The sequence below is a fragment of the Lactuca sativa genome, chromosome 3, assembly GCF_002870075.4.
Source record: "Lactuca sativa cultivar Salinas chromosome 3, Lsat_Salinas_v11, whole genome shotgun sequence".
Taxonomy (NCBI): domain Eukaryota; kingdom Viridiplantae; phylum Streptophyta; class Magnoliopsida; order Asterales; family Asteraceae; genus Lactuca; species Lactuca sativa.
Genome location: NC_056625.2, coordinates 87,158,390 through 87,174,200, shown reverse-complemented (window position 1 = coordinate 87,174,200; position 15,811 = coordinate 87,158,390). Strand labels below are relative to the sequence as shown.

The window sequence follows — 15,811 nt, the reverse complement described above, 5'->3', positions numbered from 1 at the left end:
AGAGAGAGAGAGAGAGAGAGAGAGAGAGAGAGAGAGAAAGAGAGGGGGGGGGGGGGGGGATTTGATTGGTTGGAAATGGTGTTGCCTCAGGTTGGTGTTACCACACCTCATAACATAACGCGAGGCTAAGGCGGTGTTCCAGCCGTTACCACCGCGTTAAAGTGGTCCACATAGACAATAACGTCGTTTTTATGTCCCATACCAAGCAGTCTCATGTAAAGTTGGAAACCTTTGGTTGAACTAAAATTCTAAATTTTACGTTTGTATGTATGTATGTTGATCTTTTCCGCAATAACTTTGTTAAATTAATTAAAAACTAATATACTATTATGCAAATAATATAGACACATTTTTGTTTTGTCTTTTCATTTGAGAATTGCTTATATTAGACAAAATCAAAGATAAAATTGGTGGTGGGATATAAACCTAACTGTTGATAATAACTAATAGGTGATATGATATGTATTGGCTACAATTATTTGACATTTGATAATAAATTAATAGTAAATATCACCATTGATAGTAAAATGGATAAACTAAAGAATTAATTGATAGATAATGTCAAAAAAAATAATCATAAAGAGGCATTATACAAAATCTAAGTTGAGCATTAACTTTATATCCGTGCATAATGAGAATTTGTGCACTCCCACTTGATTTATACGGCATAAAACGATTCATAAATCTATGCTATATTGCGTCGATGACATCATAAAAACATATTGTTATAAGATTTTGGTAATTTAGTTACAAGTATTCTATTAATAGATTAACTAATTCAGGATGATTAATGTATTTTTGGCATGTAAGCTTATAATCACATATACAATTTTTATATTGGGTTATCTTAATTTTAAATTTATTATAAAAATCATTAACTAATTGCCAAATCATATGTTGGTATCTTTGTAACCATACCAATAAAATATATGAAATTTTATGAAAGAGAGGTGATAGTAAGCATATTTTATGTTACATTCACATCTCCACCCAACCCACCTTGATTATAAATTTTGTCCCCTGTTTGAACTCTCCATGTAACTCCCTCCTCCTCCTCCTCCTCCTCCTCTTCTTCCTCTCTCTCTCTTGATCAGTCATGGCTGTTACAGGGTCTTTCATGAAACTACAACTCTCTTCATCCCCATGTCTAAAAGCTCCAAGGCTCTGCAAATCCTCAAGAAAACAGGTCATAACTCAAACGTCCTTTGATCATTTTCCTTTTCAATTCCATGCTTTTCAGGAATTATGCAAAACTGAAAGCTCCCTTTTGCTCGTGTTTATACCTTAAATGCTTGAATTTACCCAACAAAATATTGGGATCTAATGACGAATCTCGAATAACTGATTTCGGGTTGGATTTTGCTAAAAATGGAAATATGTTTGTTTTTACAGCTCCGGGTGAAAGCTTCAGCTACCAGCTCAGATGCTGAAGATGCGAAGATGACGATCACTAAAGACAAAAACCGGTGGAAGATCGATTTCTCCGGCGAAAAACCGACGACACCATTGCTGGACACCATCAATTTTCCGGCGCACATGAAAAACCTCTCAACACAGGTTTGATAACTGATAAGAAAACTATAGTTGTTCGTCACTTCTTTCCAGTCAGTTACTGCATCTCTAACTTGTACACTGCGCCTATTTCATTGTTTTTTCAGGATCTCGAACAGCTAGCGGCGGAGTTGAGAGTGGATATCGTATATTCAGTGGCAAAAACCGGTGGCCATTTAAGTTCAAGTTTAGGAGTAGTTGAATTGGCTGTAGCTTTACACCACGTTTTTAACACCCCAGATGACAGAATCATATGGGATGTAGGCCATCAGGTGAAGTTATTACTATTTCTTTTTCAAATTGGAGTTGATTTTTGAGTATTATTTGATCTTGACGTTTACCTTTCTGTAAAAACAGGCATACCCACATAAGATTCTTACAGGAAGAAGGTCGAAGATGAACACCATAAGAAAAACCTCTGGACTTGCAGGTTTTCCTAAAAGAGACGAGAGTGTTTATGATGCTTTTGGCGCCGGACATAGCTCCACCAGCATCTCCGCCGGGCTAGGTATGTCTAGATTCCCCAAAAAAATTGAACCTTTTTTTTATTGGGGATAAATCATAAATCATAAATGGTGAATTTGGAATCGATTCAATAGGTATGGCTGTTGGAAGAGATCTATTGGGGAAGAACAACAATGTGATCTCTGTAATTGGCGATGGCGCCATGACAGCTGGACAAGCATACGAAGCCATGAACAACGCAGGATTTCTCGATTCGAATCTGATCGTCGTGCTAAACGACAACAAACAAGTCTCTTTACCCACAGCTACATTAGACGGACCTGCAACACCTGTCGGAGCTCTTAGCAGCACTTTAGCTAAACTCCAAGCAAGTCCCAAATTCCGTAAGCTTCGTGAAGCTGCAAAGGTAATTAATTGACTAATCGATTAAATTTCGCCATTGATTGATCGATTGATTCTGCAATCTAGTAAGAATTCGTGAATCTAAATTTCTTGATCCGTGAACAGAGTATCACGAAGCATATCGGACCTCAAGCCCATGAAGTTGCAGCGAAGGTGGATGAGTATGCGAGGGGTATGATTAGCGCTAATGGGTCGACATTGTTTGAGGAGCTCGGATTATACTATATTGGCCCAGTTGATGGACACAATGTTGAAGATCTAGTCACCATTTTTGAAAAAGTCAAGTCAATGCCTGCACCTGGGCCTGTTCTTATTCATATCGTCACCGAGAAAGGCAAGGGTTACCCTCCCGCAGAAGCCGCCGCCGACAGAATGCACGGTAAACATTATCACATTATCTAAATATCAGACAGTGTGGGTCAGCTAGGGGTTGCTGGAATAATAACTTTTTTTTTACTGTATCTAAAAAGTTTTGTTCTGGTTTTAGGAGTGGTGAAGTTTGATGTGGAAACGGGAAAGCAATTTAAGACGAAATCCCCGACGCTTTCATATACGCAATATTTTGCGGAAGCGTTGATAAAAGAAGCTGAGGTGGACAATAAAGTGGTTGCGATACATGCAGCCATGGGAGGTGGGACCGGGCTCAATTATTTTCAAAAAAAGTTTCCGGATAGGTGTTTTGATGTGGGTATCGCGGAACAACATGCGGTTACTTTTGCAGCAGGGTTAGCAACCGAAGGTCTTAAGCCGTTTTGTGCTATCTATTCTTCGTTTTTACAACGCGGATATGATCAAGTGAGCACTTTATTCTCACTTTCATTAGACTGGACACATGACACAGTGTGTCATCTGTCATCTGACATCTATCCCACCTTTTTAGATGGGACAGATGCAAAAGTTTGTCCAGTCTGACTAATAACTAATAAATGGATGGAATAATGTTAGGTGGTTCATGATGTTGATCTTCAAAAGTTACCGGTACGGTTTGCGATGGATAGAGCTGGATTAGTGGGGGCAGATGGGCCCACACATTGTGGAGCTTTTGATATTGCTTACATGGCATGTCTACCAAACATGGTGGTGATGGCTCCATCAGATGAAGCCGAGCTCATAAACATGGTTGCCACGGCTGCAGCCATTGATGACAGGCCAAGTTGCTTTAGATTCCCGAGAGGAAATGGCATTGGTGTACCTCTTCCTCCTAACAACAAAGGAGTTCCCATTGAGGTACTTTGACTTTTTTCGGTCAAAAAAGATACTTTTCAACTTCAAAATTGATATAGAATCTTAAATCTTTTTGAGAAAAAGATTCATACCCTCATTGAAATTTATAGCCAACAACAAAATCGAAACATTGATGATGTTGGTTTTGTAAAAAATTGGTGTCGAGTTGAATCTTGAAAATAGTTTATTTGACTTTGACTATTTGACATATGAACAGATTGGTAAGGGGAGAATACTATTGGAAGGAACTAGAGTTGCGATTTTGGGATATGGTTCGATAATCCAAGAATGTTTGGGTGCTGCTAGCTTGCTTCAAGATCATAAAGTGTCTGTAACAGTAGCAGATGCACGGTTTTGCAAACCATTGGATGCAGAGTTGATCAAAAGATTGGCCAATGAACATGAAATCTTGCTTACAGTAGAAGAAGGCTCAATTGGTGGATTTGGATCACATGTTGCCCATTTTCTGAGTTTGAATGGCATTTTAGATGGAAAACTCAAGGTAAACTAGGGTGCTATTTCTTTTTGACTTGATCAATATTTTTTGACACACATGACTTTATCTGTACAATTTTAGACATTGTTTAACACTTTATTCGGATGACACTTGATAAAAAAGGCTAACTTTGTTTATGGGATGTTAATTTGCAGCTAAGAGCCATGACTCTTCCTGATAGATACATTGATCATGGAGCACCACAAGATCAACTTGAAGAAGCTGGTCTTTCTTCAAAACACATATGTTCAACGGTTTTATCACTCGTGGGAAAGCCTAAAGAAGCATTTCAGTACAAGACAATCATGTAGACGAAGGCCAAGATCCAACTGTCTAATTGATTATACGAATATTTTTCAGGTGTTTAGAGTTGAAATCAGGAAACTGAGGGCTAGTAACAGTTTGTGCATATATATGTTGTTTTTCTCCTTCAAAAATGTAGTAATGTATTACATAATTTCACCAACAATAGAGGATTGTGCAAGATCAATGAAAATATTTTTAGTAAAGAAGAAAGATGGGAGGGGATTTTGCTATAGTTATTGTTGTTTTGGGGTTCTAAAAGGATGGCCGAAAGTTATATTATATTATAAATAGTGTGAATGATCCCAACTTGAAGCACTCAAGCTGACACAAAATCCAAATTATCATATGTTTGTAAACATCGGAAGCTTTGTTGTAGCCTTATTATGTCGTCCACCAAGTTTGCCACTATATGCACGATCCACAAGAACACCATACAAATGTGTTGAAATGTTTCATTTCTTCAAGGCATTCTCTTATGGTCTTCAACTTTGTATGTTTTCAACGGAAAATTCCCTCTCTTATAGTATGCAGACTAAGTAGGATGTTCTTTAGGTCATTTTGTCTAAACCAAAAGCCATTTCTAATCCGATGGATGGATGATTCATTTATGGAAAATAGTGAATAAACACCAAGAATATTGATCCTCTCACAATTAAATTTGTTTTAAGTTTCAAAGGTTCTCTATTTTGTTCTTATGAACACTGATAGGAATTGGTCATTCTTTTTGGCTAAGGGCAAATATTTTAGAGTCAATTCTTTATGTTTCGTTAAAAAGACAAAAATATCCTTTCACATTCTCTTTATTTTTATCATGATTCAGTGAATCAACTCGAATTATCATTCTCTCCCCACACCCACCTACGGCTACCCCACCTCCCCCACGAGTGGTTGAGTGCTCATAGAATTTGGTTATGGGTAGCACCAAAAAAATTTATGGAGAAGTATAATAACATAATTAGAACGATTTTTTCCTTTGTTGGTGGAGTATATGTGGGGCGAAGGCAACAAGCCTAGTTGATTCACCAAGGTAATGTGCTATTAATTTGGACTTTTGATTTAGTAAATAATGAGATAATTAATTAGAATTTGGACTTTTGATTTAGGTCCCATTTGGTTACCTCTTAATTGCAAAATTAAGAGGTAATATCTTAAAATTTCAGATTCAGAGTGTTTGTTTGAGTATTATTTTTTACCTCTTAAACTAAAAGATGCCTCTTATTTTTTCAGATATTAAATGAAGTCTGAAAAATAAAAAAAGGGACGCGTCCTAATTTACCCTAAACACATCGACTCATCGACCGTCTATTCTTCTTTCTTCACTTCGCATATGCGCCTCCCTCCATTCTTCCCATCTGTTTCGAAGAATCGTTGACACATACTCCCTCCGGCGCAATCGTCGACGACGGCCCAGCGTCGCTGCTCCCGGCGGTGGTTATCTCTTCCGTCTCCATTGACTCATCGATCGCAACAGGTATGGGTGTTTGCCTCCTCTTCTTCCTGTTATATGCTCAATTTTGTTGGCTGAGAACTCGATTAGGGTTTTTGGAATGGGTGTTCTTCCTCTTCTCTATGATCTGTGGCTTTGAATTTGATTATGGTTTTTGGAATGAATGCTCTGTTAAACATTCATCGTGAATTTATAAGATGGTTCTGAAAATGGTTTTTGATTCAAGGAATTCTTGGTGTGCCTTTGAATTAAGTTCTGGAACTAAATATATATATATAAGCATGATGAATCATATCTAAATAATTTTTTTTTATATGATATAGAGAAGTGTTGAAGCACTTCTTGGTGGGTTGAATGTGTTTAAATAAATCCTAATTATGGGACAAAACAATCCAAATTCACATATAATAAGGTATTTTCATTGGTGGTAGTTTGAGTGCGGATAAGAGGCGCGTGTGGTTAACCATTGATCCAGCTATTTGTGAGAATTTGGTCAAGACTGTTGGAGCACATTATGGAATGTTTCGCTAAGTAGATTTTTTGAATGTTTTGATGGTTTTTTTTTTTTGGATAACTAGATGTTTGGTCTGAACTAGATGGTTTTTTTTTTTTTGGATTACTTGATGTTTGGTTTGAACTAGATGGTTTTTTTGGATTACTTGACATTAATGACTTGATGTTTTGGATTACTTGATGTTTTGGATTATTTGACATTAATGACTTGATGTTTTGGATTATTTGATATTAATGGCTTGATGAATTTTTATGTTATATGTTGTTAATATAATTGTTATGTATTTTCAAAATAACAGATTGCTTATGGATTCGGATAAAGAAATTGCATTTTTCATGTTACTATGTTGCTATTGGTTGAATCTAGCATCCAACAGAATTGGAAGGGCAATTGATAATGATTCGGAAATGAGTGGTCATCAACATACACAAGAATTGTTACATGGAACTTCTACACAATGTCATGACTTGATGCGTCTTTCACGTGAAGCATATGTACTTTTATGCAATCATTTTAGACGAAACAATTGGTTGCAAAGTAGTAGGCATATAAGCGTTGAAGAAAAGATGGCTATGTTCTTGACAACTATAACACATAATAAACGGTTCAGGATTATCAAACGAATGTTTCAACACTCCACATAAACAGTTCATAGATGTTTTCATGAGGTGCTAAATGCAATGATGATTTTTGCAAAAGAAGTTATAGTGCCAACGAATTCTAATGCAACTGTACATGTGAATTCCTCAGAGAGGCATCGTAAGCTAAAAGAAATCTTTCCTGGAGCAATAGGTGCGCTAGATGGAACTCTTGTACATGCAGTCGTGTCTGCTGATCAACAAACTCGCTATAGGGGAAGAGGAAAAGGTGAATGCTTTCAAAATGTTTTAGGAATTTGTGATTTTGATATGATGTTCACATTCGTATGGGTCGGTTGGGAGGGTATAACACATGATTCGCGAGTTTTGAAAGAAGTTGCATGTAACCTGACTTCAGGCTTTCCGTTCCCTCCTCCAGGTTTTTAATTCTTTTTAAGATTATTCTAAAATACGATATTAAATTTCTATATATAATACTTCCTTTACTCATGTGTACAGATAAATATTACCTTTGCGATGCTGCATACACCAACACTCGTGGATTTATGACTCCTTATCGCAACATGAGGTATTGGTTAGCCGACTATCGACGGCGACGTCCGTTAACTAAGGAAGAAAAATTCAATCATGCACATGCGCAACTCAGAAATGTTATTGAACGTGCTTACGGTGTTTTGAAGGCGAGATTCCCAATCCTAAAGCGAATGACTCCTTTTCCTTTTTCAGTGCAAAGAGATATAGTCGTTGCTTGTTTTGCAGTCCACAATTTCATAAGGAAATGCGATATTCATGATGAGTTATTCATGGCGTTTGAGGAGAACAATGCTCAACCACAAGGGGGACAAAATAATGGCGAAAACGTACACGATATGGAATGGGGTTCACAAAGAAATGAATACATGGATAATTTACGTGACCAGATTGCGAATCAATTGGGGTGAAATTAAATTTGTAGGATTTTATTTGGATTTTAGTATGATATTGTGGATTTAAACATATTTATGTTTGATTTGGATTTGTGTTTAATTTTGATTTATGCTAAATTTGGATTTTATATGGTGTTTATATATTTTTTTAATACATAATTAAGAATTTTTATTAGGTTATTTTCTAAATAAACAGTTGAATTTAATAAAAAATAAAATAGAAGGGTAAAATAGTCATTTTAATAATTCAGCAGAATAATTCAGAGGTCCCAACCAAACAGCATGTTAAACATTCAGCTCTTAAAATTTCAGACCCTCTTAGAAAGTCAGACCTCTTAAAAATTCAGATCCTGCCAAACAGCCCCTTAGTCTAGAAGTTACACCTATTTAATCTCAGCATGCGTAAATAAAATTCAATATTTTGAACATTTATCGAAAGACATTGTGTGCTACCTATGCCAATTACCTACGTACCCCCCTATGCTAATTACCTACGTTCACCCCTGACCCCAACCTACACACATATACCCCTACTCTATCCCCATCCCATCAGCACACCCACACTTACGCCCATGCATACACACATACATGTTTCTTGGGCCCCAACTTGTATTTTCCGCATTGGTTCTCGGGGGTTTGTTTCTGCTAGTGGTGACTTGTTGAATTGTGTGTTCAGTAGTACAAAATCATTGATGAAAATTTTGTCATCTCCGATTTTACAATATTGTGTTTGAAATGGAATTTGTATCGAAGAAATTTGAGAATCAAAATTCGTGTTAAGAGGATATGTCAACATTTGTGAGTATTGTTGCTAAAATTGAGGTTGGAATTGCGAGGTTGGTGGGAATTGATCCAAGAGATGGCTCTGGTGAACCTGTAGGCCATTTGTTTCGGTACAAAAATGTTTTTTTACTTGCGAGGATTCATTTAAGAGACTTAAAAACAGAAAGTTGAAAGAAGAATAATGTGAAAAAAAATGGAAAGTTTAAATGGTTATTTACAGTTTGATTTAAAAAAAAAATAATGTCATTATAACAGTCGTGAGAAATTAAGAGGAGAGAGGAAAGATAAGAGTTTGAGATTGGCGGTGGATATTCACTATGCTTTCCGTCTTTTTCCCTACACCGCAAGTGGTTTAGACGATGTTTTCGCCCTCCTCGTCAACATCACTTCTTCAATGCCATTCAGTTCCCTCTTATCAGTTTAATATTATAAAATTTGTGATTTTTTTAATATTATAAAATTTGTGATTTATTTTAATAATGTTATTATAATATTATGTTAGTTTTAAGGCTATGTTTGATATTTATCATCTAGCTTTTTTGTTGAAGGGTGTACTAAGGCTATGTTTGGCGTACTAGCTGAAAAGCTAGCTGATAGCTAAAAAACTAGCTGTTAAATTGAAAGCTAGTTGATAAATAATAATTTTCGGTAAAACTAGTTGAAATATATAAAATACATAAAATTACATTTAAGAGAATGTGTTTCTATAATTAATTAAGTGATATATTTGGAAAATTTTATAAAAACTCCTAAAAAGCTAGTCTAAATAGCTTTTTAAAAAAGCTAGTTTATAAGCTAATTTTTGATTTACCAAACACAACAAAATAGAAAATTCAAAAAATAAACTAACTTATCAGCTAGCTGCGGCGTGCCAAACACAGCCTAACATTTCATATTTCACCTTTCACTTTTTTATACATCGATTCCTCATTTTCCATCACGCTTCTTTCGCGTTTCATAACCTAAGAAATAATCACACTTCATACCCTTTATTATTACTTTTTTTTAAATTAAATTAAAATACCATAATTTAATAAATAATTAAATTAATAAAAACATATTAATAAATACAAAACTAATAAAAATGTAACTATCATAAAAATAACTAAAACCAAGTTATAATACTTTTTCTGTACGATCACGTTTTATTTATTTTCTTTTCAATCATAAAAAATCTTTTATATATTCTCTTATTTATCACAATACAACGAGAATGAGAAGATAAACAAACAAGGCTAAACCTTATAATTTATAAAATTGTTGCAAATTGAATGGATACACCTCTCTTTGGTCATGCAGCAAATTTTCTCTATGTGGTGGGGTATACACACCGAGCCTTCTGTAATAACAAAAATTAATATTTCAGTGAATCTATCAAACACAAGTTTTGTAAAACACGACAAACTATTAGGTTAAAAAATGACACAACAAACTATTAGGTTAAAAAATTATTGTATGTAAATATCAGTTTCAATATTTTGTTTCAATTGACAAATTTGCAGGAACCATTAAAGATACGTGCGGTCCATACCATGTGAAATGGTCTTACCTACGTATGTAAAGCGGTCCATCTATTGTCCCAACCTCTATCTTGCATTCTCAAAAATTTCATCACTTAAAACATTTATGAACTTTAAATAATCATTTATGTTTTAGAGTCAGTGCTCCAACAACCAGATACATTTTGCAACTATATACTCATATCTAAAAAAGCGTTTGAAATTAAAATATAATTTCCCAAATAATATATAAAATATGATGCAATTCATGTTAGATATTACATCAAAATTAATGACTTCAATTATGTTTTGCCAAGTATATATATGTAACAGTGATACTGATAGGAAACACTCGTAACTTCACCTCCCAGCTGTTGCTCAGAAGCAGCCAGTCTCCACTCTCCATGGCGGAAAATGGCGATCGTAAGCTTCACATAGCAATGCTCCCATGGCTGGCCTTTGGCCACATTATTCCATTTCTTGAGCTAGCAAAACTTATGGCCACCAAAGGCCATAAGATTTCATTCATTTCAACTCCTCGAAACATCCACCGCCTTCCTCAAATCCCATCAACCTTAACTCCTCTCATCAACTTCATCAAAATCGATATACCAAAAGTTGAAAATCTCCCAGAAAACGCCGAATCCACAAAAGATTTACCTTTCGATAAGGTTAAGTACCTCAAAATTGCATGCGATGGCCTCAAAAAACCCATCACAGATTTCCTCCAAACCTCATCCCCAGATTGGATCATCTGTGACTTTGTTACGTATTGGTTGGGGCCACTAGCGGCGGAACACGGCGTCCTCACTGCTTATTTTAGTGTTTTTCCGGCGGTAATGCTTGGTTTCGCGGGTTCCCCGGAGGTGTTGATGTACGGCGATGATGACCAGTCGGTGGAGCAACAGTTAATGAGCCAACCAAGGTGGGTTACATTCGAAACCGAAGTTCAGCCGTCTCCTTTTCAGATCACCAGATCATTTCAAAACTTGACTGGCGACGATGAAAACATCAAGGATGGTTATCGTCTCGGAGCCACCGTCATCGGCTGCGACGCCGTGATTGTGAGAAGTAGTTCTGATTTTGAGCCGGAGTGGCTGAATCTCCTGAAGAAACTTTACCGAAAACCTATCCTTCCGGCCGGGCTGTTACCGGCAGCGGTGGCAGACGACCATGCATGCTGGGGGGAAACGAGAGAGTGGCTAGACAAGCATGAGAAAGGCTCGGTTGTTTACATTGCTTTTGGAACTGAAACGAAACCGAATCAATACGAGTTAACTCAGTTGGCTTTAGGGTTAGAATTGTGTGGACTACCCTTTTACTGGGTGTTAATCGATCGGCGTGGGTCATCAGATGACGAGGTAATCGAGTTGCCACGTGGGTTTGAGGAGCGGACACGTGGACGTGGGGTGGTGTGTAGAGAGTGGGCACCACAATTTAAAATACTGAGTCATGAATCGGTGGGTGGGTTGCTGATTCACTCAGGCATGAGTTCGGTGGTGGAAGGGCTTCAACTCGGTAAGCCACTCGTATTGTTGCCTTTCGTAATAGACCAAGGTGTGATTGCAAGTTATTTGGTGGAGAAAAAGATGGCGTATATGGTTCCTAGGGATGAGTTGGATGGGTCGTTTACGCCAGAATCGTTGGCTGACTCACTGAGTCTTGTGATGGTGAAAGAAGAAGGGAAGATGTATAGAGACAAAGCCAAAGAGATGATGTCGATGTTTGGTGGCAGAGATATTCAAGACAAGTGTTTGGATGAGGTGCTGCAGTTTTTTCAAAAGTCTTTGAAATGATAGTTTGGTTTCGGAGGTCCGTGAAATAACTATAGACCGTTAGAACCTAAACACCGTCGGTCATAACAACTTATCAAGTGTATAATCTTTCTATACTAAATAAAAGTTTGTACAACTATATAATAATCAGAGCTTGAAAATATTATATTGTACAATTATATAATACATGAATTGTTGTATATGGCAAAAAACTGTTGTGTACGAATTTTTTTTTTCTCTTAAGATTTGTATTTAATATTTGTAGCATTTGAAGAGTTTGTCAAATATCAATAAATTAGGTGTAAGATTTATTTATTATATGAGTTAATTAAAAAAAATTAAATATAAATGTCTAAATATTTAAGAATTTCGGATTTATAAAAAACTAAGAAAAACAATGAATTATTAAAATTGATTTTTTATCTTTTAAATTTAAATAAATAAACAAATAACCAATGAGCTTTAACAATTTTGAAATAAGAATGTAACTCGATTAAAAAAAATTGATATTTATTTATTACAACATTTATTGTAATTATTACATTAAAGTATTATGCTATGCTATTAATAACGGTGACGCTATTGACCATTATTTACCGTGAAACTCATCAACGCTATAGCGACACTACACCCGCTTTTACAATTTCGTACATATTTGGCTATTTTGACAAGGAAAAAAAACGATTGTGTGTTATTTCAATATTAAATTTTTATTTTTTTTAACTAGTCCACTATACTTTTTGTTTTAATAAGTCCAAATAATAAATATAATTAATTAAAAACTACAAATCAACAAATGACAACTTCCCTTTCTCGTTCAGTACTTAGAAACCACGAACGACTTGAGATGTAATGACATTTTGACACTTTTTAGTTTCCATATAACTATATAAGAATATTATATATAGATTATGTTATGTTTTTATATGATTTTTTATGATATTAATTTCATATAGTATTAATAATCCAATATATAAATTTTGTATAAATATATAATATAAATTATACATAATATTAAAAAACCGTTATATCACTGCTATACCACCACGATAACCGCGATTTCAAATAGCGGCATGTGACCGCTATTGAAATTTGGACCGCGATAACTGCTTAGGTATTATGTGAATTTATTAAAATAAAAAAACTCATAAAATGACATATAGAAAAGAAATTAATTCAAAATAACATAAAATTACATTTGACAAATTGAATGAAAATGTGACATGAGGCAAAAAAAAATCTTTATTTATTATAGTAGATTTAACGTAATCCTTAATATGGAATCAAGTTATTTAATAAGACATTGACTTATTATTATATCTTCTGTTCATATCATAATTCAACTGTATTTTACTATTTAGCTTACAATTTGTAAAATCTCTGTTTAGCTTACAATTTGTAAAATCTCTTAATATTAGACATATATTAGTTCATATATTATATCAAATTTAAAAATATTAAATATATTTACGACATAAATATATGTTTATCTTCATTTTTTAAATCATTGTTCCTATTTTCTGTGTAACTATATCAGGTAAATAAGGAGACTATAATTTTCATTCCATTTTTATCCCGTTAAATAAGGAACATTTTATTTCTATGATAATATAAACCATCTTTTTTTAAACAATAAACTTGTGCTACTCTTAAACTAATAATCATAAATCTACCTATGTCCCTAATGGGACTTGAACCCTTGACCTTAAGAACGGAAGGCAATATCAGATATCGTTGGACTAGAAGTCCATTGGTTAATAAAAACAATCAAACACTTATTTTTTTATATCATTCTTCATTTCAAGTTGTATTCTTTTCAATCGACGATAATTTTTGCAAGTAATTCATAAATATAAGTACATGACTTAGTGTATTTTTGTCATCTTCTTTAATCTCTAAAAACAATAATCCACTATTTTTTATTGTATCCGTAAACAAATAACCATTTTTTAGTTTAAACCAAATGGATGAAAATATGTTTTGAAAAAGTAGCAACACATAGAAGTCAAAATTATTATATCCATTCGAAAATAAAATAAGGTAATAATTTTCTATGTAACTAAATCCATTAAATCATTTAATAATTCTCGAAATCTGCTAAAAAAGTTCATAAGTATTACTTTAAAATATATTTTCCTCAATGGACGTTTTATGAGCATTACAAATACTATATTTTACATACTTATTTGAATCAATGATTATAGTTTTATATAAACAAAAAAACATAAATCTCATAATTAATAATTTATTTAAAATAATTGATTAATAATTTAGAATTTTTACTATAAAATTTTAATTATTTTTGTAATTGTGGTTCCAAGTTTATAACCTAGTAACTAATAAATGCTGATGAAATTTGTGAATTGGATCATCTTTTAAATAGAAGTGAAAGTAGATTTGTTATTTATTTATTTTTCTTTTAAAAAGAGGACGACATATCCATCTTTCTTAAATATTCTAAATGTGAAAATGACATTCTCAAAAAGATTTTATGTGTCATGGATACACTTCAATTTCACTTTTTACTTTTTTCTTTGTATATGTGTTTTTTCTCCCTTACCGTAAGTCTCACTATTTCCCTGCTCTCATTGTTCTCTCTTCTTGTATCATATCTAAACAGAAATTGTTTAAATTTTCTAACTATTTTACATCTGAACATAATTCTAAAGAGACTATTGTGTCCAAATGGAATCACAACATCCCAGAAAACCAAATGTACAAATTGTCTTAGAATCTCAAACATCTAAAAGGTCATTTAAGAATTATCTTACACAAATAGAGCTAACTTTTCACCAAGGTCACAAAATCTTTGCTAGAATCCAAATTGACCTTTAGAGGGATCCTCACAATATAGAATCCAAACCTAAACTTTGTGGAAGAACCAATCGAAATCATGGATCGAGAGATCAAACATACGAAACAAAGCCGCATCCCGATGGTGAAGGTTCGCTGGAATGCCAAGCGGGGGCCCGAGTTCACTTGGGAGCGCGAAGACTCGATGAAGCAGAAATATCCGCATCTCTTTCCAAATCCATGATTTGTATCTAAATTTTGAATTTCGGGACGAAATTCCCTCTAACGGGGGGATAATGTGACAACCCGTAATTTATTTTGTCATTATAAACCGTTCCCGTTAAATAAAACCGTTTGTATTCAATTTGTCCCGCTAACTTTTGAGTTAAATTAATTTAATTGCGACTTCTATTTCGGTTTCATAAGTGTCGGGATACATTATAAACATTAAAATATTTTCCATATTTGTTTGGAAATTTTTTAGTTTCATCTAAGTCGTGATTACGGCAAATTTATCGGGTACGACCAAAAGTACCGTTTAACGTCAGTATCGGGTAGAATTCCACCGGGCCATAAACTCAACCCATATATAAGGGATTGAGTGACATCATTTTGAAGCTTTTTCTCTCTCTTAAAACACTTTCTCTCACTACTCTCTCTCTAAAATCCGATTTTGATCAAAAAAACCCCCTTTCAAGTCTCAAATTGGTAAGCAATTTATCCTAACTTGTTGTTTAACTTGATGGGTATGCAAATTCGTGTTTGAATCACTCAAAACATCCATGAACAAGTGTTTACGGTTGGGAACACCTCCCAAAACCGTGAACACCTCTAAAGAGGGTTTTGAAGCCCCAAAACCCTTCCAAATCACTTCTAGTGCTTAGATATGGCTTAGAAACTTCCATGCATGAGCTTAGGACCTTAAAATCTTACCATTTGAGGAATGGACATGAGTTTACGGCCCAAGATCATGCTTGGACCGTAAACCCTCATTCATGGACCATAAACACCTTTTAAGGTGTTAGTTTGCC

At 34.5% G+C, this 15,811-nt stretch overlaps 2 protein-coding genes across 2 annotated transcripts; both read left to right on the top strand.

Annotated features, from left to right (window-relative positions):
• The first annotated feature begins 984 nt into the window (after positions 1-984).
• Positions 985-4,676, top strand: LOC111915584 (probable 1-deoxy-D-xylulose-5-phosphate synthase 2, chloroplastic). Its single transcript, XM_023911233.3, has 10 exons — positions 985-1,186; positions 1,393-1,557; positions 1,659-1,823; positions 1,909-2,059; positions 2,151-2,422; positions 2,524-2,797; positions 2,906-3,213; positions 3,364-3,645; positions 3,860-4,144; positions 4,294-4,676. The coding sequence occupies exons 1-10, from the start codon at positions 1,097-1,099 to the stop codon at positions 4,447-4,449; spliced, it is 2,148 nt and encodes a 715-aa protein (XP_023767001.1). The 5' UTR covers positions 985-1,096; the 3' UTR covers positions 4,450-4,676.
• Positions 4,677-10,413: 5,737 nt separating this feature from the next.
• On the top strand, positions 10,414-12,209 carry LOC111915585 (UDP-glycosyltransferase 91A1). The gene has a single exon (XM_023911234.3). The coding sequence runs from the start codon at positions 10,617-10,619 to the stop codon at positions 12,006-12,008; it is 1,392 nt and encodes a 463-aa protein (XP_023767002.1). The 5' UTR covers positions 10,414-10,616; the 3' UTR covers positions 12,009-12,209.
• The last annotated feature ends 3,602 nt before the right edge of the window (positions 12,210-15,811 follow it).

Excerpts from the sequence above, each read along its gene's own strand:
- LOC111915584 (XM_023911233.3), top strand. The coding sequence starts at position 1,097 with ATGGCTGTTACAGGGTCTTTCATGAAACTACAACTCTCTTCATCCCCA. Across the intron at positions 2,423-2,523 it reads AGCTTCGTGAAGCTGCAAAG|AGTATCACGAAGCATATCGG; the intron begins GTAATTAATTGA and ends ATCCGTGAACAG. Across the intron at positions 3,214-3,363 it reads TACAACGCGGATATGATCAA|GTGGTTCATGATGTTGATCT; the intron begins GTGAGCACTTTA and ends GAATAATGTTAG.
- LOC111915585 (XM_023911234.3), top strand. The coding sequence starts at position 10,617 with ATGGCGGAAAATGGCGATCGTAAGCTTCACATAGCAATGCTCCCATGG.